We start from the raw sequence: 23,290 nt of genomic DNA, 5'->3' as shown, positions 1-23,290 counted from the left end.
ACAAAGGCGCGTTCCATTTGGGAAAACTTCGTGGTAAGTGTTGACCTATGTGTGAATCAATGTTTAAAATTCGAAGGCCCAACCCTTTCATCCGCGCGGACGATTACAGACCACAGTTCTTCGACTTTGGTAGCCAGAAACATTCGAAACATAGCAAGAGATGTAGTCCAGGCCTCGGTTGTTCAAAAGCCGATTAAAGCTAATCCCAGATTAAAAATTAAACAAGGAGTTTATTTCTCTGCTTGAAAAGATTTGTTCAGTGCTGATATTCGGCAAAATTTTACATTAGAAGAAGTCAATCTTGAAAAACAAAAATAAGCAAAAGAAACTGTTACTCAAAAGTTGAAAAGATTAAACCAAAGTTTACGCTAATCCTGGGTTAAGTTAATCCGCTTTCGAACAACCGTGCCCTGGATTTCAATGTACACCTTCATATATGAAACCCTAATATGTCACAATTTTACCGCGGGTTTGTGCCTTTATTGACAAACAAGGTGCCGTGGGTATGTTGAAGAGATCGAAATTTCTCAATTTGGTCATTTAAACTTTTTGGGTGTGGGGAGGGGTGGGAAAGGTTGGACACGAGGTAAACCTTGTGACGATCTTTTTCTAAATCACTCTGTTAACTTCGCAAGCAGCTTGAGCCTATGCCGGTGTTGAAAAACCTGCAAAAAGGACAGGGGTCGTCAAGCTTTTCTTTTTGACGCCGCTTGATCCCAGATATAATTAAGAGACGATCCATAACTTAAAACGGTACTTTTTTCTATCGGGAAGAAAACAAACATACATGCAACAAAACAAAGCGATTGATCCTAATCGACCAAGATCACGTTGGGCGTATCTGTGAAAAAGTCCTACGTACACGCCTTTAATTTGTTTTCAGACCAACCATCCGCAGAGAACTCCGCACAACCACTGGATCAGCCAAGCGAGTCAAACCCTATTGATCCCAGTACCTACACCGACGCACCAGCGAAAGCTCTTGTGTACGACTCACCACCCACAGCCGCTGATCAAGAAGAGCCGCCCGAATCGATTACCAACGAAATGAGTAAGGAGTCTGGAGCGACCATGGACTCGGACGATTACTTGTGATACTTGTGATCGCGCAACAGGAATTGGCACCAATCAGAACATGGAAAACCTAAGGAGGGCAGCTTTAACCGTAACTAATCAACTAATAAGTTTTCTTTTCTTAACAAGGCAGAATGAATGTAAGAAACGATCGAAGAATGAGAATTTCAGATTCTGTGTACCCAATACTGAATTATTTACTTCACGCTATGGATTAACTTGTTAACGGGCGTTCACCAAAGTCCCGCTGGTTATTGGTTTAAGGATTGTGTCCCTGCCGCTTTTTCTTCTAACCCATTACTAATTATGTTAACAATTTTACTTTATTTTAAGCTGTCCTCTTGCATAACCATTAAATTCATTGAAAAAAGACAAGTTTGCCATCTTTATTTTAAATTTAAAGCTTTGCTGTACATGGATTGGTAGGGTGACTGCATGAGCGTGAAGTCAATTCTACTACGGTCACGTGCTGAAAGTCCTGAAAACGTGCCGGACACGCGTAGACCACAGCACCGGGAATATTCAGAGGACTGATGTATATTTGTTTGAATCTGAGTGAAACCCGTCTATCTCAACTTGCAGGAATCGACAAGAATAGTTAGTTTCCTTACATGCAGACAATCTATTAAAAGGTGACCAACCATGACGACAGAGGCGTTTTAAAGTGTCTCGATGGTGTGATTAAACTTCGGTTTATGTTCGAATGACAAAGATTGCGACTTCGACTAAGATGAATAACTAACCTTACTACCCGTGCATACTTTTCTACCGCAGATCTTTCAAAGAATTACACCGCTTATGATTTTGGATTTCATCGAGCAGCATTCCAAACGGAAGATTTCTTGTATTTGTGTCTAGCGCCAGTCTCAACCATTCAGGGCTAAGTACGAGCTCAAGTATAGAGAAATTAATAAACTTTTACTTACTACCATGGATAACAATCTTTATTAAACTTTCAACCTCGGTTAAATTATTTCTCGTGCTCTGATTGGTTCATTCAATCTCGGTCATTAGCTCGTATACCTTAGTTTGACCTTACATAGCAAATGATTGCGCTAAGCGATGCTAAGCTAATTTTTTTTTGCGCCGGAAAGCGAAATTTCTCTCCGAATAAAGCAAAAAAACCTTTTTGTGGAAAATTTGGGTCAATACCGAGTTTAGAAGTACGCAAAAAGGCAAAAAATGTTTTTGTGATGAGGCTGCGTCCGTCTGACCACAAGGTATTACACAACATTGCATCTTCATCAAGTTTTTTCGGTTTCGCTCGAATTTTCTCGCTTTTTTTCTGCTGGTATTTCGTACTTCCAAACTTTTGGAGTGTAAGGAATTTAATAAAACAATTATTCCATTTGCAGTTGTTGGATACGAGACTGGTTATAGCCAAATCGGCGCTACGCGCCTCGCTGGCTCCTTACCATCTCATATCCAACGCGCGCTCATGGAATAATAGACCTTTTTGCAGATACAGCGGCCATTTTGATTTCTATTGTTTTGAAAGACATTATGGGATGCTCATATTAATTTGCCCCCTGGGCATCCCATAATAGCTATTCGAAACAATAGAAATCAAAATGGCCGCCGTTTCGGTAAAAAGGTCTATTGCGGTAGCTGTGATTCTCTTCCATACCCATTCTCGTTCCCAGATCCCATCGTTTCTCTTAGCCGGCGGGGCCTTCGCACAAGAAAACGAAGGGTTCTTGAGACATACGATTTGTAGTCCCAGATCCTAGGACTAAAATCATAGCGGCGCTAAGTAGCGTCTCTATGTCAGGCTTTAAGGCGGCGAAATACGAGATACAAAAACCCTCAACTTGTCGCGCAACATTGTTTCGTTGCAAGTTTTGGTCGATGTTTCGCGTTTTTCACCTTGCGTGATCAACTTGACCCGCTACAAAAACATCTGTTGCGGGTTGAAGAAATGCAGGGCGCTGATTGGTTGATTTGCTAGTACACGAACACATTTGTTGCGCGACAAGTTGTGAGCTTGATGAAAAACGAGCAACAAAGCCAAAATTTGTTGCTCAGAGTAGACCCGCGCTCTACTTTTCGCAACAACTTTCTCCAACCCGCAACAAATGTTTTTGTTGCGCGACAAGTTGATCATGCAAGGTGAAAAACGGGAGACATCGACCCAAAACCCAAGTAAAAACTTCTGGGGGACCCTCGCACGCGCAGGAAAAACACTGCAAATGTAGACTTCATAAAAGTTTTTTACTCTTGATTGTGATTGAATTTCTAGTGGGAAATAACTCTTTAAACGCTGGCATTTGAGAGAATTTTTAGGGGGGGGGGCGGAGGGGGCCCCTCAGACCCCCCTTGGTACTTGCACCTCCGGTGCTTGTCAGCCGCCTACTATTCTTTATCAGCTGTCCACTTCAAAAGTTATTGACAACCCTGTCCCACACATTTTTTTTTTATTGGCACAGCGTCCTTCAAATTTTGTGTTCGCCCAAACTTTCGCGTGGCCAGAATGCAGAAGAAATCGCTTCGGAGCCATTTGCTGGTACTGGAACGGCCAAAGAGAAAAACACTTGTTAATTCAACTTATTTCAAACCCCGCGGTATCACGACCAACCACCACTCGAAACTTAAACCCCCCTCCCTTCCCCCAAACCCCTGTAGACACCAGAGAAAACCATTGATAGGTGCATTTTAGCCATAACTATCATTTAAAACGAGCTCTTTGAGCCTCCCAACCGCAGGTCCATCTGAACATTTTCGGTGAATAAACTACAGTTAAGTCTGTTGCATGATGCAATTCATTGCCGTCCCCAGAGTCCGCTTGTCTTTTGGTCAGCGCCAAGAACACGGACTCTGTCGCAGCCAAAGCACCAAATCCGCGAATCACGGGAATCCGGCTCTTCTGCGCGTTCTTAGAAATTTGAAACAATAACGGTCGTTGACGGTTACAACATTAGGGACTTTAAGACACTCCGACTACAGACTACGGACTACCGTTGGACGCTTGTTCCCCAAGTCTAGAGCACTGGATCGAGTACGGGGCTGATGGCGTGAAAATACGAAGTTAAGTTGGCGGACAACAGACTACGTGATACGGTCAACGCAGCAGTGCTAGCCCTTACAAGCAAAATTGAGCTGAGGAAATCCGAAATAAATTAGTCGACTTTTGGCTTCACAAGAACAGCCTATTACATGATTAGTAAAGCAGGAAGAGTTTGCAAATCACTTAGGCACGCAATTTCCACCGGCCGATCGAGTGAGATGAGTTCAGGGGATCATCAAAATTCAGGCAAAATATTTCATCAAACCGAATCTCGAGACCGAAAGCAAACCCTACATGCATACTGGCTAAAGTACTGAGGCAGTATATAAAGTCACAACAATGAATCATTCTATTCACTTGATAGAATTAAGCGAAAATGTATATGGTTCCCACCATTGCCCTTTGACACTCTTTGATTCAAAATCGAGACTGCCTAAATTTAAACTCTTCGAAATTATTCTGCCGAAAACGAAAATCATACCACTACAAATACTCATTGATTAAAAAATGAAATGAAAAGTATAATTCTCTTTATTTTGATACAATAATTTGGTTTTTCGTCTATCTTTCTTTCCCACCGTCGTCGCCTTTGTTGACTACGCAAACTTGCATGACTACTCACCGTCATGAGCTCGCGACGGTGGCTCAAGGGAAAAACCGTCCGTAGTCCGTAGTCCGTTGTCCGTAGTCGGCGTATATTAAGTCCCTATTATAGTATTACCGCGACTGCGCGTATTTTTGGCGGTGGCCAGAGTCCGTGTTCTTGGTGCATACCAAAAGAAAAGCGGTCTCTGGGGACGAGAATGTAAGAAATTCAGAATCTACTACATATGCTTGTTTTGCTTATATGCCAAGATGACTAATGGCGGTAGTTGCTTCATCCAAACCGTGGCTTTCAGTTGCAGTTGTTGTCTCTCCTCCATTTAAACCCTTCTCTGATGTCGTTTCGCAATTTCTACCAGCAAGTGAAACTTTGTTCTTGAGGACAGAAGCGTATTTGAGCGCATTTTGTAGAACTTTTCTTTCCGCTTGTATTAACTGACTGCACAACCTCTTATGAAGCGAGACAGCTTCAGTGTTAAGAAACTTATGCTGTTCCTAAAAATAATTATAAACACCACTCATGGTCGAATTTTTAACAATACAGACAAAATGCAATTTCTGGCTTTTGAGCGTGAGATTAACACAGAAATTTATATTTCTACAGCACGGGAACATCAGAGCGTGCATGTCAACTAATCCCAAACAGAGTGCAGGAAAATGAAATTTGTGAAGATAGTTGAAATTAGTGCAATGAAGGTGAAATTTGTGCATGTATATCAGTAATATCAGTAATCGCATGATTTTTCTCGTGCTACGGGTGAGTGCAATTTTGTTTGTCTTTGAAAACATTTAGTCGTGCTAATTTATTCCAAATTGCTCTCAAAATCATGTGATTACCCATACAAATATATTTGTAATGCGTAAACCCCTACAACATTCCCAGATACAAATCGATTGCGCGAACAACAATGTATTACGCCTGTTTACTTACCTCGGCATCTGGCGTCTTGTATTGAGCAAGCAGTAAAGACAAGCGAGTTTCAAGAAACTGCCAGCACTTGGCCTCAGTTTCCTCTCTGCAAGCTGGCGACTGGATCTTAAACAGCTTTCTCATCTCACTTGCTTTCTCGTCAGATCTGCAGCTAAGCCACTCCTTTAACTCATCTAAAGAAAGAAGGGGTTTTTTCACTTCACAGTTCAAATACAACACACGACTAGATTCGAGTGCTGATCAAAGGAGTCATTTACATAAGAATTCTATTAAATACAATTTATAACTACAGCTGTACAACGACATTTTCGCTGAGGCGCATAAGGGCTAGATTTTTCAAACCGCCACTTCCAATGAAACGAAAAAGTATATGGAAGACCAACGAAGCCATCATCAGTGGCCTTCCTTTATTCTGAAACGCATATAGACGACACGTTCCATGAAGAGTTAAATTTCCCCGTCTGGTTATGCTGTAAGCAAAGGTGTTCGATGTTTTCTTTTTTTGTTTTGTCAAATTGAATTATACAATCGCCTCTTTTCAAATTCCCAGGGCGCGGGCATCTTGAATATCTGTGACATGTAAATGTTGCCCAACTGTTCTGACACAACTATCTTTCGTATAACAACAAAAGGGCAACCGTGAGACGTCAGTTATTTAAGATGGCAGCGCCCGCGAAATTCTAAAACAAAATAGGTGACTCTAAACTCAGTTATTTCGGATACAAACGCAATTGTTTGAAAACATTTTTCTCACAAAAAAATTGATTGTAGGGAATATTTCATGATATCAACCTCTTACTAACCGAGCGCGAGGGCCGTTCTGGGGAAATGAACGTTTCGCATGCCAGGACAGAAGTGTCTCCAAGATTTTTAATCATCTCTAATGGCGTAAAGATACTTTATAACGGTGGTAGTGAATAGATAAGTTGCCGTCCGCGGCTCAAAAACGACCGAGGGCCAATATTTCCCAGCCGGTACGGTCCCAAGCAAGTTAGTTGTTTATTATATGGCACCGTTTCTTTGAGTGATCGGACACTTCCTGTCGTTTAAATCAGATTGACTTCCATCATCGAACTTTGAACGGTACGGTATGTTGCCCAGTATCCGACCACTTAAGGACGTTCGCGCCCATTACTACTGCGCATTTTTTCGCGCATGTCACGCACACGTCCTGCAACGCAGACCACGAAGGTAAACACGATGCTAAAGGCGCAAACATTTTTCACAAGAATGGAACGTGAAAGCGTGTGGCATCATGGGATAGCTGTGGACCCAGGTCTTCTCGGAAATGTCACGCAATGATAGACAACCGTTTTGAGAACTTTACTCTCTTCAGTGCTCGGTGACCCCCATTTTTCTTCCCGTAGATCACTTCCTTTCCTGATTTTGTCCATTTTACCAAAAAACAAAAAAAATATGTACGTGAGAAGTTACAAATATTTCGCCTTTTATGCTCTCGTGCGACCGAAGTCTTCTTTCTTAGACTAGCATGTACCGTTTTTTAAGGTCTATTTCACCACAGAAAAAGACATAAGGTGCAAAAGTTTATTTAGTTATATTAGTTATGTTGAATTGAGTACGTTTACCTGATCTAAATTTCACTAATGTAGCTTTTTCTATTGCTGACAGTTGTAAGCTAAGGACGTCTTAAAATAACGCAATCTTCTAAAAGTGCACCTCGTGATCTCGAAAACAAGCACGATGACCCCTATTTTTTTTTTTTTTTTTTTGCCTTTTTGGCAAAAGTAGACCATTACCTTTCTGCGTGGAGGGTTTTAAGAAATTCTGTACGTGGGAACATTTTGGGCGCGAATGTCCTTAAATTTAAAAGTGCTATATTTTTTTTCCTTAGCCTCCTGAAGCAATAAATTTAGTCTGTAATATGATGAAAACAATCTTTGCCTTATCTTCGTTTTCGCGGTGAAATTTGCATTTCTAAAGGTGTCCATTGCTTCCCAGTATCCGACCAGCGAGGCCAGTATCCTACCACAGGAATAACACCGCAATTAAACGTAACTTTCGGCGGGGAAGAGATGCTTTTGGCTCCCTTTGCTCTTGCAAAGTACTTTGGCATTAGAATCGACTTACGAACCGAGCACCGGGGAAAAAATTGAGAATTTCTTTCTAACTTCGGCTGATTCCGGTAGTTATATGCAAAGTGCAGTGTGAAATCAACACACGGAAAATAATTCCGCACGGTAAATCAATGAAGAAAATTTCAAATGAGTTGTATCAGAATAACAATACACTACACACGGATCACTTAAATTCAACGGAAAATTGGTGGTATTCTGGGCACACTTAGAGAAAAATTAGTTGATGGTCCTGACCTCCGTTATTCCAGAAATAGTAAATTTTAGGAAGAATTGAAGGTTGTTCTAACGGCAAATCGTAAGGTTCCTTCAAAAATATCCTGATTTACAGACACTTTCTTCAACAGCGATAGTTTTAGTGCGCAGTGAAAAGAGAAAAATATTAGTCATTAAAATTTCACTCACCTGAATAGAACGGCGCGCTCTGCAAATGATCCTAAAGATTAAAGCCCGCCAAAACTTGCATCTCAAAGCTTAAATGTTCGGTTTCCTTTCCGTATACTTCGTTTTCCGTACACTAATAAGGGCATTGCAAAAAATGAAATTATTTTTTAACTGGTCGGATACTGGTGCCGGTCGGACACTGGGCGACATACTGTAACCTTTTACATGCTTTGTTATACTGTAATTGTACCGTTGAGATGAACAAATAAAATTCCGCTTTTTAAAAACTTTTTGTTTTTCGCTCTCTTGAATTCCCCGGGAGAGAGAAAAATACGGAAACTGGCCGTTTCCATGGTAATGGTCCGTACTGTAAAATTCCGACCAGAAACCCGCCAACTAGAGTGCTCCAGATGGCCTGAGAATTGCTTGCCATACAATAAAAGGAGCCATTTTTTTCTTGGAGTGGAGGTTTGCTTTGCAAAGGGAGTCAGAATGGCTTAGTGGTTATCAAACGCACCTCCCACCTCTGTGACCCAGGTTCAACTCTGGCCTCGAGGTCGTATGTGGGCTGAGTTTCAATCGATCTCAATCTGACTCCGTGGGTTTTTCTGCGGGTACTCCGGTTTTCCTCCCTCCTCAAAATCGACTCTAGATCAGTAACATCCGGGCGGATACCCTCGTATAGGGATAACCTCTGGTATCTTTCCCTTTCATTGTATTGAATAAAGTTGGTATTGAATAACACCAGAAACCCATAAGGGTTGAAACGTGTAACGCGCGTTCACAGCTTCCGAATATTCAGTGCGAACTGATTGGTTGATTGTTTCAGTGCTACGTACCATATTTGGAAACCCCTCGCTCTTGTTGTTCCAAATATGGTACTTAGCAAATTGAATATTCAGAAGCTTGTTTCCCAGTACACAAGGGGCCGTTACACGTTTCAACCCTTATGGGTTTATGATAACACTTAAGAGTCAGTCAAACAAAACCAACGCACCTCCGAGACTCTCCTATGAATCATCGGAGAGGAAATTAATAGTCCAGGAGATTTCTTGCCCCGATATCCACCACTTTCACTGTCATTAAGGTGAATAATGTAAACCACAAGCTGAACAACGAACGAACGAACAATCGGGTTACACGTACTTACTGAAACGAGTAGGACTACAACACGCCATCTTATTTTCTTTCGGCTGCTCGGAAGTGGATGGTATTCGGCAAATCACCTCCAAATAAACCAATCAGATCGCACGAAAGGTTCCGCTCGTTCATTTGTGCGGACTATTCTAAATTAGTATCACCCAACTAGTGGACTAATGCAAATCCTGCATTTTAATTGGCTACGCTACTAGATGACTATTAGTAATAGTCCTCGAGTAGCGAAAAGCGTGGTGCTTTCCTTCGTTTTATTCCCAAATAAATATTTCTTCAACTTGCATTTGCTAAATTTACTATTGTCTTTTCTGTCCGACTAGTTGGGTGATACTAGGGTCTAATTGTTCAATATTTTACACTACACTAGACACTATTGTACCAAAAAAACTCGAACCTTCACACATTGAAAAGATCCTCAGAAAAGCGATCAATTCCGGACTGATAGGCTTCTCGCCACAAGAAACGGCGTAAAAGTTACTGGATCTGTAAAAAAGACATTAAGAGGTGTTTTTTTTTTCCTGTGAGTAATTTCAGCTGAGGGTAATAAAAGGTTATGGTATTTTTAAGCAGAGTTGACCAAACAAAACAACAGCACAGATCTGTCATAGTGATGAGGAGCGCTCGCGTTCACTCGCATGGATCGAGGTGAGGTGATTCGCTATCTGCCAAGCTTCTGGAAAATTGTAATTTTTAACTGCACTGGAATCGGTACTCAGACCTAAACTTTGTGGACCTGCACTAAGACCCCGAGAAACGCCTCTTTCATGGTTGAATAAGGGCCCTCTGATGTCAGTTTTCTATTCAAAGCAGCGCGTCTTCACCAGTCGTACACTTTGTTTTTTAATTCTTTTTTCAGTCGCAAAACGTTGGCAAATGTGACTTTGTCCTTTGCTAACAAACCTTACGCGAGCTCAACACCTTGAAACACTGAACATCCCCAGCGGAGTCAATAATTCCAAGGCTGACCTTATGAAAAATCACTTACGATCTTGACTTTAAAATTGCTTTCCGACAGCCAAGTTTCGTAGGTTTTATTGGCAAAAAAAAGTCATTCTGCCATGTTGGTGGAATAATTGTTAAACAACCTACGCTGTCATTCCAATGGCAGTAAGAAGTTGATCTTTCATCTGGTACAACGAATCACTCTTGCTGACCCCAAGTTGTATTACCACTCTATCGTGAATGTTCTCCTCAAAGACAAAGCCATTGTGTACAAGAAGCTCTGCATTGGAGCGCTCTCCGTAAAATATGCACACTTGTTCACCAGCCATAAAGTCCTTCACGCACAAGCTTTTACAGCTGTCTTCAACCAGGTCATATCCTGTTGTTATCTAAGGAAAAGAGGCCGTGAAGAATAAAAGAGGCAGTTCCGGTGCAATAGCCAAGTAGAGCCATTTCAATGTTAAAGTGGCCTGTCACTTCATTTTTTCCTTCAGATTTTGAAAGTGTGTTTGATTAACACTTGACTGGCAAACTCTGAGCTTTGACTTTTATGCAAAGGCCGTTTATTTTGAGTAGAAGTTTTGGATTTCACGTTCTGTCATTACTCACCTTCCAAACTGACCGATTAGACCTCAGAGGGTTGGATCCGGGGAAAGTGACGTCAAAGGAACTAGCTTAATAATTTCAGCGTGAGAATGCTGCTTATTATATATGCAAAACGCGAGTTTGAAAGTCTGAAAGCCCAAAACTCCCATGCTGCAGAGTAATTCTGCGGTGTAGACACGCATTGGTTCTTAACTCGTGAGCCTTTGACGCCATTTTCTCCTCGACCCAGCTCTCTCAAGATCTTAAAGTTAGTAATTGCGGACCATTAAATAGGAAAATTCGCGTTAAGACAAACAGGTGAATTTTTGAACTGGACAGTTGGTGCACATTCTATAAATGGGACGACTTGAAATAAACGAGAAGTCAAATCAAAAGCAATTTTGGAGACGTGCTCGATTTCTTACAGGTCGTAAACATTTCTCAAATTAGTTTTAATTTGGTCACTTTAAATTCCTCAATCGTTAGATGATTAGACGTTTAAATCTTCTTTCAAGTCAGCATTGGAATTACCGTGCCATTGCAGTGGTTGCACAAGTCCCACATAGGAATCAGTGCCAACGTTGGTTCGCCTGTGGTGCTTGGAATCTTGTTTTGACGAGTGATAACAGTTGAAACTGCCCATCTAAAGAATAAGACAATAATATTACATTCCAAGTTAAAAAAAATTAAACAAACGCAAAGAATGGATGATAACGTAATTTGCGACGAATATGAAAAGGAAGTTGTCGTGGGAAAAATGATGACATGTTTTGTGTAAAAGAAAAGATATATTTAATCAACAAAACTGTTTGAGTTTTAAAGGGTATAATACATAAAAAAATAGTTGATTGGATAAAAAAAGAGTGCAGTTCACATGTAATTACAAATGCAGGTTTTCAAGTTTACTGTTGAAGTAATATTGAAAAAAACGAGGGCGAGTATTTCATTGAATTTCCAAACACGAGAAAACAGATGAAAGCACGACGCCTACGGCCAAGGCTTTTATTGTTTTTGAGTGTTTGAAAAGCCAATGAAACACAAAGCCTGAGTTTTTCAAGTAAGCTCTCCAACAAATACAATTACAAAATTAACTTTTTAACATCAAAATATTAATGCATTGTTAAATGATGTTTTGTAACGTATTGAGTACAAGAATGGACTGTATCAAAATCCATTTCGTTCACCATCATGCTTTGTTGGTTTATGGTTTACATGTGTTTCAAATTTGTTGAAACACGTGTATTTGGAACTCGCTTTTCATTGGGTTTCTAAACCCAACCACCTGACCACAACGGCGGTTTCTGGTTGGATAATGATCTAATGAGTCATTAATGACATTGAGAATGACTTTTAAACGACCGTCTCGTGTTTGACGAACGTAGCTGTTTAAACCAATCAGTTAAATAAACTTCATAGAAAATTAAGAAAATTAAGGTTAATTTCTCTTGATTTTAGTGATTGCCTGATTTCTTTTTTTCATGTATATTATTAATAAGTAATGACATGATTTCTCCAGTAATTTGGTATAAATTAGCACTTATAAAGTTCTCAGGCTACAAACTAACTGTACTTGCCCGTTAGTCTGAAAAATTTACTCGTACTTACAAATTGCACTCGAAATCACGTGATTACCTATACTAAAATAATTAATGTTTAAGATTACCAGTAAACATTTAATGACTGGTCCTGAGGGAAACAGTTCATTTTGTTTCCCAAGAATCTCAATATTTCCCCGAAGCGCATCTGAGGGAAACAATGAAATTCGAGGGAAACAAAATGAACTGTTTCCCGAGGGACCAGTCATTAAGTGATTTGTTATATAGCACAAAAAGAAAAACGAGCAATGGCAACAACAACAACGGTGGTCGTCGGTCAACATTCGCGGGTAACAGTGCACTGTTACCCTCTGACGTCATAGATTTTGCACTGTTGCCCGCTCAGAGACTTTTGGCGGGAAACAGTTTTATTGTTAGAAGTCATGTGACCTCCACGTAACCAATGAGAACGAGCCCTGTTCGGGAAAAAAATTCAGCTACAGAACAATGAAATGTATCACCTACCTATGGCCATCAAATGTAAAATTATTCTTCAACGGTAGCTTTGCTGTCTCTGGACAAAACTGTCAACAAAACAAAAAAATACTTGTCGTTGTTGTCAACCAAATTTTAATGGATCAAAACTGCTGCGACTTCCAAAATCAACACATACTTGGTTAATTCGTTGGTAAAGGTATGCATATTGGCGTGCAATATTTCTGTACAACTTGAGTGCCTCACCTGAAATTTCGTGGCATATTATCATTAACATATAACATTTCTTTCAGTACAATCGCATATTAGTTTAGTTTCATTCAGCCTGCAAATTTACTTAAAGGAAACGCGAAATTAGAACTTTGACGGGCAAGACCAATGGGACAAGGAAAGCGTTCAAATGATCAAAGAGCAAGTTCACTCGTAATGCCCTTATTCCTGGTTCCAGTCATGACCTGTTACTTTTTGAAATCTTACTATAACAGTCATAGAAAAACCTAAGTTAGCGCCATTCGACTGTTTCTCACCAAATGCAGGAGATCCTTTCAGCAGCTGCATCTCTTCAACACTAAAATAAAGGGTTGTTGAATACGTGCTAGGAAGAATGTCTAAGATAAAACTCTGGTTAAGGAGGAGCATTCAGTACCATGCGATGAATTCACAGGCAGGCGACGCAGTAGACTCTGGACATAACTCTTCGAAACATGCTTACTGCTTATGACCAGCCATCATGAATCGTTACAGTCTGATTACAAAAGTACAAGGATGGATTACGTTTTTTCAAACGTTGGCCGTGTAGCACTTATATTTGAACAGACTTAACTCATGGTTCATATCGGGTTGGTACTTAGAACTTCACATTACACTCTAATCAGTTAAGTCTGATTATAAAAGTAGTTGCCTACATGTTCAACGACGAGGGACCCATGTTTTCCTTCACGTGCTCTGCAAAAGTTCTGACTTCTCAGTATAAGGTCCCTTGAAAGAAGCAAATCTTCAAGAGGAACTTTTGTTCCCGAAGAGGAACAAGAGAAAGTATGCCATCCAATTTGCAAAAGACCGCACACTAGAAAACTTTGAACTAAAAAAGAAATATCGAAATATTGCTACTCGTGAACGAAGGAAAGCTCTCACTGCATATTGGTGTAAAAATTCTGAAGAAATGAAGTCCAAACCACGCGAGTTCTTCGATACTAAACAACAAAACGAATTTAGCATCCACAGTGATATTCAAATAATCGAAACCGTCTACAATAACTCTTTATTCCAGCTCAAACGCTCCAGCCTCATAGATGAGGCTATGGAAACACCCCCTCGGCATCCTTCCTGGGAAACCGAGGGTGTTCTGGGTTCAGGGGAAAGTACGTTCGCAAGGTCGAAACTTAAAGGAATTGACGGAAGGGCACCACTAGGAGTGGAGCCTGCGGCTTAATTTGACTCAACACGGGGCAACTCACCGGGTACGGACATGGCTAGGATTGACAGATCGAGAGCTCTTTCTCGATGCTATGGGTGATAATTCCGTGAACGAACGAGACCTCGCCCTGCTAGTTGGGGCCCGTCTCTTTTCGACAAATGAAGGAAAATGCTGGGTTTTTTTTCTTCTAGACTGAAACAGATTTTCTTGATGCCCGCTCATATTTCCCACCAACCAATCAAAACGAGCGTCTCACAACACCTAACCAATCAAAATTCGTGTGATGTCACAGCCGTGTTCCCATACCGTCATCTAAACACAGCTATTGACCAATGAGAGTGCGCGTACTATCCTGATTATTTTCTTTTTAAAAAAAGGTTTTAATTGGCAAAAACAATAGCTCGGCACGCCCTGCACGTGCGTTTTACATTTTGATACATATCTTTGAGGTCATGTGGAGAACGTGAGCACTTGACGGTGAATTTCAAATTTTCTCTCTGAATGTGGACGACCACTTTCCATGCTGAGCGACATGGAGTAATCGCAAAATTATTACAGTCACGGGGAATTAACAAATTGATGTCAGTTTTTCATGCGTCTGTCCTGTTATTGATCATGAATTTCGTCATAACATTGTCAAAGTAGCTGTGGATTCACGAAGCGATAGCCGAGTGGATCCGCAGTGGATTGCTTTTTACAATAACAAAAAGGCAGAGGGGGCAAAATTAAGTCAAAACACGAGAAGAAAGCGAGACAAAAATGCGAGGAACTTCAATCTGACCCGAGCAATATCGCGTCATTATCGCATAAATTATAAATTTATGTGTCTGTCCGCTTATTGACAATAAAAATTAGCCACTAAACGCGCGAGAATTTTTGAAGTCATTGTAAAATAATATCTTTACACGACATTCTCGTAGCCGTCGTCGTCTTCGTCCGCGCTGAAGGTCCCTAATTAGATGCACGCCCAATTTTGACATCCAACACGAAGTGTTCCCACAAGTCTAATCCTTTGCTACCCTTTTCTTTGCGTTTATTGATTTGAATTTTTGAGTCCGCATGTTCAGGAAAGATGCAATAAACCTGTGCACCAAAAATATTAGAATGTTCATCAAATTTCCCAGTGTGACTGCTTCAAATGCCGTTAAAACCTCTGCCTTTAACATGAGATCACCATTTTCTTCTTGCGTCTACCGTGACTTGCCCTCAAGTAAATAACCCAGCAGAAGTGACTTCTTGTGTCATCGGACCAATAGACTGTTTTAAGCAAGAGCCCCTTTAGGGGAACTTATCAAACGCTCCTACACGACACATGTCAAATATATTTTTTACCCTTCCAGAAGCCGTTTATCACTACTGCCAGTTCACATACACGAGTGAAGTAAGCAAATTGGAAAGGAAAAGAACTTCATTTAAGCGGGAGCACTAATTGGGGATACTGTAAATTATTGAAATTAACAAATTAACGCAAATCAAATCGAATGTTTGTTTTTGAGGAGAGGGGAAAAGCGGAGTAGCGGGAGAAAAACCTCTCAGTGCGGAGTAGAGAACCAACAAAGTCAACGCACATATGACACCGAGACTGGGAATTGAAGCCGGGCCACATTGGTGGGAGGCAAGTGCTCTCACCCCTGCAGCCCGGACTGGAGGTTCTCGCTCAAATAAGCACTACCACGGAAGTAAATGCTTTTTAAGTCTTGATTCCCTGACACTCACGCCTCAAGTTTAACTTACTACGCTCCATCTTTTGCAGACACTGACACGAATCCACAGACTCAGAGGTAGAGGTACTCACTTGGTAGAGATTATAAGGTGGCAATTTACAAGCAAAGGATACCAAGATAGGGTTTCCAAAATGAGTCTTTCTTGAGCTTTTCACAGTAGACATGAATAACCAGGCAAGCATTCTGCATCACTCGGAGGATATTGTCTTGTTCAATTAGAGGGCCTGTAAGGAAAAGAACAATGTCTGTATAAGTGATAGCTTGATTTTAATCATTAGGCACAAACTATGAGAGATGTTTTCAAATTCATATACTTTTTAGTTACATCCGGTAATTTCACACGCCATTAGGTCAGCGAAATTTGCAACAGTTTGGAAATAGACAACTGCTATGTGAGAAACTGTCATTTGATGGTTCACGTGGGTATTTCAAATTTTCCTAAAAGACCTTTGCTCTTAGCCGATAAAACAACAATTCCTCAAGTAATAGTAAACGGAAAGAAAATTAATGCTCTGTTAAAATAACCACAAAAATTATGCCTTGTGATTCAAGAAAATCAAGTTTAATATTACTACATTGGAAACCAAATACACATATTCTGATGCAAGATGCAATGAAGCAATGCTTTGTGGTTGGAGGTGATTGATAATCATTGTGTTCTTTCATTTCCTTTTCCCATGAGACTGGATTGTTTTGGATGAATCTTTTGATTCAAAGTTTTGAGCATATTCATTTTTGTGTGTGTACCCTTTCCTAAGGGTCTGGTTCAACCTAATTGTAATTCGCTGCAGAATAATATTATGTGATGTATTAATACATCACATATTAATTGATCCCTAATGCCAGACAACCATTTTTACTCATCAATGGGTGGTGGTATAGGAGTCAGTGGGTTACCTCAAAAACTACAGTGTATGTCCCCTTTAACAACCTCTATACATATCCACTCAAACACTGTCCCCTTTAATCCATTGACCTCTGGGATGGAGACTTGCTCTGTCTAATGCCAAACTGTTTTACTCATCAATGGGGGATGGTTCGAAGCGAGTGTTCAACAAACAAATCGGCCCATAGTACAGGAATAACTATCATTAGGTACCGTAAAGTGAGTTCCCTCACTAGCATACAATTAAATTAACTAAACCACCACCATCCATGTCTACGGCCCACCTTTTTGGTAACAATTTTTTTCTTTCCCAAAGCTTCATCTTTTTCAAAAATTAAAAAGGCCATGCAAACAAATATTCTCACCGAGAAGTATCCTAAATGTGTATCAGCTAAAATAGGCCTTCACTATGCCCCTGAGAGCTTCAAGCAGTTACTCTGATTCATGAGGCTCCTTCAGTGGCATGGGCAAGCATAAGATTATGAATGGCATCTCAGACAGCAGTTATCAGTCAAGGAATTTGGATCTCATGAACGCACTTGTGCTAGCCATCTCGAAAGCATTTGCTACTTTGGACCCACCCACACACATCCTGTAACCAGTTGTTCGAACGATGGATAGTGCTATCTGCCGGATAAATCACTATCCAGTGGATAAGTCACATAGAAAAACGCGCTATCCAGTGGATAGTGATTTTATCCAGTGGATAGTGTTATCCACCTTTTGAACAACCGAGGTCTGAAGTATGAAAGGACTTACTACCAGACAATGACCTAGTATTCCCTATCAAATAGTATGCTTTCTTGCTGAAGTCCTTTATCAAGCACTCATAGTAGACCATGGTCAAACACAGAATGCAAAACTATACTTGCAACTTCACCTAATTCTGAACCTCGTGCTGTTTCTGCTGACATCATTAGTTGTCTTGGTATGGTAGCAAAAAGAACTCCTTCCTGGTGAAAAAACAAAAATGTTGCAGAACAAAGTGGCGATGGGGGTCAAACATTTTTTTGTCATTTTTTCATCTTGACTGGTTTGTAGTTTTATAACCGATTAGTTTGGATGGGGTGTGAGGATGTAAAAACCGTTTTGCCACAGGCTTGGACTGAGCTGAGTTGGGCGTGTTACATGTAATGTCCCTAACCCTTCAAGTTGCTCTTTTTGGGTAGATTTTCGTATCTTTCAAGAAGTCATTTTCAGAATTTCTTTTTAAAAATATTGAATCCTTACTTTTTTACGAGCGCTAAAAGTGAAGGCAGTCGCGACTACTTTTTCACCAACTGTATTTATTTTTTGAGCGTGACGTAAGAAAAGGACACCGTGAGAGCTTGAGTTGCTGGAACGTCCTTTTCTTACGTCACAGCTAAAGAAGTGTCAAATATCGGATGCTTATCATTGGCTCATTCCTAATGGGCCCACAAGACAATAATTTGTCCAGCGGGGCTTAACGCGCGCAAAAAATTAAAAATTTCAGTAACTTCAAGTGCTGGTAAGAAAATCAGGATTCAATATTCTAAAAAAAATTTTGCGAAAATGAGTTCTTGAAAGATACGAAAATGTACCAAAAACATAACAAGTTGAAGGGTTAGGGGCACTTTAACAGATTTTACTCTGTCTAATGCCAGACAATTTTACTAGTCAACAGGGGGTATCCTCGGGAATCTGAGGCATCAGTGGATTAAAGAATCCTCAATAAAGACATGAAATTATACCTTGATGTCAGTGACAGCTCTTAAGCCTAATCCTTGTTCACCAAAGTCATCAACAATCACTTGTTCTGCCTTGCCATTATTCTCACTAAACCACTTCATAAAACTGGAAATGTAATCTTGCCTTGGATGAGTTGCATTCTCAAACAATGGCAGCCCTAAAACAAGACTGACACTCATACATTTTCTTGTACATGTACGCATGTGACAAATAAAATTGTAATTTTCAATAATTATTAAGGCCAAAGTAATGTTAACCTGGTTTGTTTTTTTTTCATAAAATTTTTATCAGATCATTCGCAAGAAACAAAACACAAGTTACAAATACATGCAACAGAATGCTATTATTATTATTATTATTATTATTATTATTATTATTTTATTATTATTACTATAATTATAATACAAGAAGTTAAATATATTATTCATCACATGTCTGCTCTGTAAAGATTCATAAATCGTTCTATGAACACAAACTAACTTTACCAAGCAAACAGTAACTTATTTTAACCTTTTTGTTTTGCTCTTATTTTCTCCACCAATTCACGCAGCTTTAGATGCTCTTCCCACTGTTTTGTTGGTAAAATTGGGGTGTCAAATGACACAACTATTAACAAAGAAAATAACACAACTTAAGTCAATGAAATCAAATGCATTGAATGATCACCATTGTGACTAAGGCTACAAAAGCTAAGCCAAGGTTTATTCACCACTCATGGGATGATGCACTTGCTGCTCCCAAAACCCAATGTGGCATAAGATTCAGCCTGGCCAAGTGATCAGGGCATTTCCCTTGAGATTCAGAAATCCTGTGTTCAAGACCTGTTCTGACCACTACTAGCTGAATTTGTTCCTGGTAGTCCCTGGTTCCACTTCTCCACTGATATTCTAAATATGCAAAGGATTTGCCTCTGGCTAGTTGGGATAGTACTTTCACGATGTGTATACAAATCCGTTTGTATCAATGTAAATGTAAATATAAATGTAAATGTGCGCTTAGTTGACCGCTCCCTTCAAGGGCTTTTCAGGATCAACCGGCTCAATGGGATCGGACCGAACGCATGTGAAGGCACCCACAGCTGCCATCATACGATCCATGTGTAATCTCAGAGCACCACAAACCCAGCCGAATGTAATTGACTGGGAGTTGATTTTTAGGACGGAGGAAAACGGGAGAACCCGGAGAAAAACCCTCGGAGTCAGGTTGAGATCGACTGAAACTCAGCCCACATACGACCCGAGGCCAGATTTGAACCTGGGTCACAGATGTGGGAGGCACGATTGATGACCACTAAACCATCCTGATGTTTCATTGACTGTGTCAATTAACCCATTCACACCTCAAATGCCCCATTGACGAGTAGTATCATCTGTTGTTAGCATAAAATTTACTATAGGCGCTTTCCATTTGACAGAACTGACTAGCCAGACCAGGCATTTGGAAGGACTAACTCTTACAACTCCTTCAAATTAATACTCTTCGAGGATGATGTACAGTACACTCCTCCAGGAGATTGCAAGGGATTATAATGCAAGTGTTCCTTCAAATTGTTGCTTTTTTTTTTTTTTCTTTTCGCAACCTAACGGATCAGCCAGTTCTGGCAAAAGGACAGCACCCTTAGTCTCACTCTCAGGGGTCAATGGGTTAAGAAATTATTATAATCATTTCTGCTAACTCTAGAGGGTTCAGTTTGAGTCAGGCAACAAGCAAGTGGCTGTTAAAACAAACTGTATAGAAATTCTCTAGTGTCAAAATCCACCATCCTCTTCAAGTGCTGTTGGTTGACTTACGTTCAAATATTCTTTGACAAGCAAATAACACGTCCTTGTCCACTGAGGAATTCTGACATGCTTGAGAAGAACAACAAGCTGTAGATTGACTTTGATGAGCTTTTCGTTTTCCTTTTTTCCCCATATTTAAGTGAAATGTTCTGTATTTACTGGTCAGTGATTCCTAAATGAAAGAAATAACTTACTCCACATGGTGGACTATTCTGGAAAGCTGAACAGAAAATGAGGCGCCTTTTCACTAATATAATACATGTAGTCCTGGCATTGTGAGTCATTGCCCAATGGTGTGCTATCATTGGGTTTTCTGTCTGGACAGGGATCACCTCTTTACTCTTTTCATATATTTACTGTTAACAGTATTGATACCATATTTTTTTGCCAGCAGTACACAACTGCGTTTTAGTGTACAAAGAGCAGGGCTTCTAATAGGATGCGGAAAAAAATTAAAGATTACCGGTATGTAGAAATTTTTGGCCATATTATGTGTAAACATGCATTGATTATGCAGAAATTACACCGGATTATGCAGATATTTAAACAATTCATAAAACTTTATAATTAGGCCCGTCCAATGTATTTACATGCTTATGATAAATCATGACTCGAAATTTGGGACTGAATTCTTTCCCTTTGTGATTAAAATATATGAGGAGTCGCCAATTTGCAATCAGCTTTAACGGTTAAAATAAAACGGCTAGCAGTTGGCATTTTGCAGCAACTTTTGCTAAAATAAATAAAGCCATAAAAAATTATTTTGTATCTCGTCATGAATTTATGGATATGGATATCCAATGGAGATATGGAGCAAAATTGCAATTTGGTTGGACCGCGATCCATTCCCTTGATCATTGACCATTTTCAGAAGTTTTTTTACTCTATGTATTGCGGGATCCTCTTTTCCCTAAGATTACAATGACACAATTTTAATTTACGACTATAAGTTGCAACTAAATTTTCATATATCTTGTCGCAAAATTACGGCCGGATAATTTTTTAAAATTTGAACCCCAAGGTATTTGTAACTTATACCACAGGTTCTAGTGTCCAGGCTCATTGCCGAAAAATGCATGGAAACTGCTTACGACCTTTCATCTTGTGAACAAAATCTCGTGTTTTCTTCTATCTTCAATGTTCAGGAAAATAAGCGTTTTAAAAAAGTCAATCTCTTTGGCTTCTATGTTTGTGAGGGGCAACCCTAAAACCCGGAATCCGGAATCCGGAATCACAGTACAATACAGTAAACACTATCCTAAACATTCACAAAAGCTAACCTTAGGCCTAAACAACGTTTTTAGGCCTAATTAGGCCTAAGGTTAGCTTTTATGAATGTTTAGGATAGTGTTTACTCTCTGTATTGTACTGTGATTCCGGATTCCCGATTTCGGGTTTTAGGGTTGCCCGTTTGTGAGGATGGTAGGCAGCTGCTTCATCACTAATATCAGGCATTTCTTCTGTTTATGCGGAAAATATCAGAATTTTGTGGAGGATGCGGATTTTAGGGAATTATGCGGATCTGCACCACCGCATCCTGTCAGATGCCATGAAAGAGCCGGCATGCCTTCTTATGTTATGAAAAAAGGCAAGGATTAGCAAAGGGGCCAGGAAACATACACCACTGTAGGTCACCAAACCAAACTTACATTAAAATTTTATGAAAAAGATGAAGTTTACAGAAAGGACGAAATTGCTACCAAGGGGAAGGCAGAAGGGAAGCTCATCTCTGTGATGAAGGAACCTCACACTTTTTAACAGAATGATCTCATTCCAGACTTGAGCTCAAGAGCAATAATTATTTGCTTTGCTATGCCTAAACATCCATCTTAAACAGCGTTGGTCAGTAGTATTGGTCGTTACAGTATTTAAGTCTAAGCTTAAGGTTAGCTTTCAATAATTGTTGTGACAGCCAATTACTTCATGTAAGTGAGGTGAAACCGGTGCAACAATTAATGAAAGCTAACCTTTTAAAAATGGGTGCTTAGGCTTAGGGCGCGTTCGATTGACCCTATTCCGGAATAAGAATACGTTGAGTGATGATTTAAAACACTATGTATGGCGTTTGGCAGCAACAAGAATAATAAAGCTGTGTTTAAAATAGCATTTTAGCAAATGTTTGACAATATTGATATGAATCCCCGCAAAAACGAAGGATTTCTAACTTCTATTCCATGTATTCCTATTCCGGAATAGGGTCAATCGAACGCGCCCTTAAATACTGTAACGACCAACGCTGTTTAATTCTCGCAAGTAAACAAAAGGACACGCTAAAGTGTTTCAAGTGATTAGAATTAAACAAGAAGCTGTGACATGAGCTAAATAACGACTATTACACTTACAAGTAATGATTCCAAACGAGGGAGACAGCCGCCATCTTGAAAGCTTAGCACGAGGCGGATGAAAGACTGGGTCCAGTCATGTGCTGACGGAAATTTTTCTGTTTTAGCATAACAAGACCCCAATTAGGCGTCCACGTTGGGTGCACTGATCAAAGCAGGCAACAGATAGCGGCTGTAAATAAAAATTCTAGAGTCTGTCACAAAATTCCTTGGAACAGTACACGAATATACGGACCTGAAAGTTTCACGGTTCATCCTTCCCTCACAATCTTGTGTGCACGCGAGTTTCTGACCTATTTGGCAAGGTATTACAAAATGTTTCAGCAAGTTTGACCATGGCTGTAGTTTTTCTTGACAATACGGGTGTTGTATCAGCTCAACCCTCTTCTTTCACGTCTACAGTGCAGACCCAATTGTAAGACAGTGTACAGTATGATCTGTCATACATACGAATAAGTTGGAGAGGGTGTTGTTAAATGTATATACATGTTATGGGAATACGGAAAAAGCACAGTAATGCGTGAATATCCAAGGTTAAAAAAAGAGAGCATAGCAGAAAGATCACAGAAACATATGAGTGGTGCGAAGCAGAGAAGTTTAGCGGAATAAAGACATTGTTTCATTGGCCC

General features: G+C 40.0%; 2 protein-coding genes across 2 annotated transcripts in view; one reads left to right on the top strand and one right to left on the bottom strand.

Moving 5' to 3' along the window:
- The window catches only part of LOC138005850 (trichohyalin-like), a 57,308-nt gene extending 55,434 nt beyond the window's left edge, over nucleotides 1–1,874 (top strand). The window contains exons 21-22 of the mRNA XM_068852024.1: nucleotides 1–33; nucleotides 884–1,874. The exon at nucleotides 1–33 is cut by the window's left edge and continues 545 nt beyond it. Coding sequence (XP_068708125.1) covers nucleotides 1–33; nucleotides 884–1,095 — 245 coding nt within the window. The 3' untranslated portion in view covers nucleotides 1,096–1,874. The remainder of the gene's footprint in view (nucleotides 34–883) is intronic.
- Nucleotides 1,875–3,690: 1,816 nt separating this feature from the next.
- Nucleotides 3,691–22,774, bottom strand: LOC138007988 (actin-histidine N-methyltransferase-like). Its single transcript, XM_068855152.1, has 14 exons — nucleotides 22,662–22,774; nucleotides 20,329–20,491; nucleotides 19,049–19,144; nucleotides 18,541–18,695; nucleotides 17,709–17,781; nucleotides 16,056–16,166; nucleotides 13,329–13,409; nucleotides 12,980–13,047; nucleotides 12,832–12,890; nucleotides 11,303–11,414; nucleotides 10,334–10,575; nucleotides 9,639–9,727; nucleotides 5,613–5,785; nucleotides 3,691–5,176 (listed from the first exon to the last, which is right to left on the bottom strand). Exons 2-14 carry the CDS (start codon nucleotides 20,450–20,452, stop codon nucleotides 4,922–4,924), a joined length of 1,638 nt encoding a protein of 545 aa, XP_068711253.1. The 5' UTR covers nucleotides 20,453–20,491; nucleotides 22,662–22,774; the 3' UTR covers nucleotides 3,691–4,921.
- Between the last annotated feature and the right edge of the window lie 516 nt (nucleotides 22,775–23,290).

Source organism: Montipora foliosa, chromosome 6 (assembly GCF_036669935.1).
Source record: "Montipora foliosa isolate CH-2021 chromosome 6, ASM3666993v2, whole genome shotgun sequence".
Classification (NCBI taxonomy): domain Eukaryota; kingdom Metazoa; phylum Cnidaria; class Anthozoa; order Scleractinia; family Acroporidae; genus Montipora; species Montipora foliosa.
Note: the sequence above shows the minus strand (reverse complement) of the source record. Positions and strands in the feature narration are given on the sequence as shown.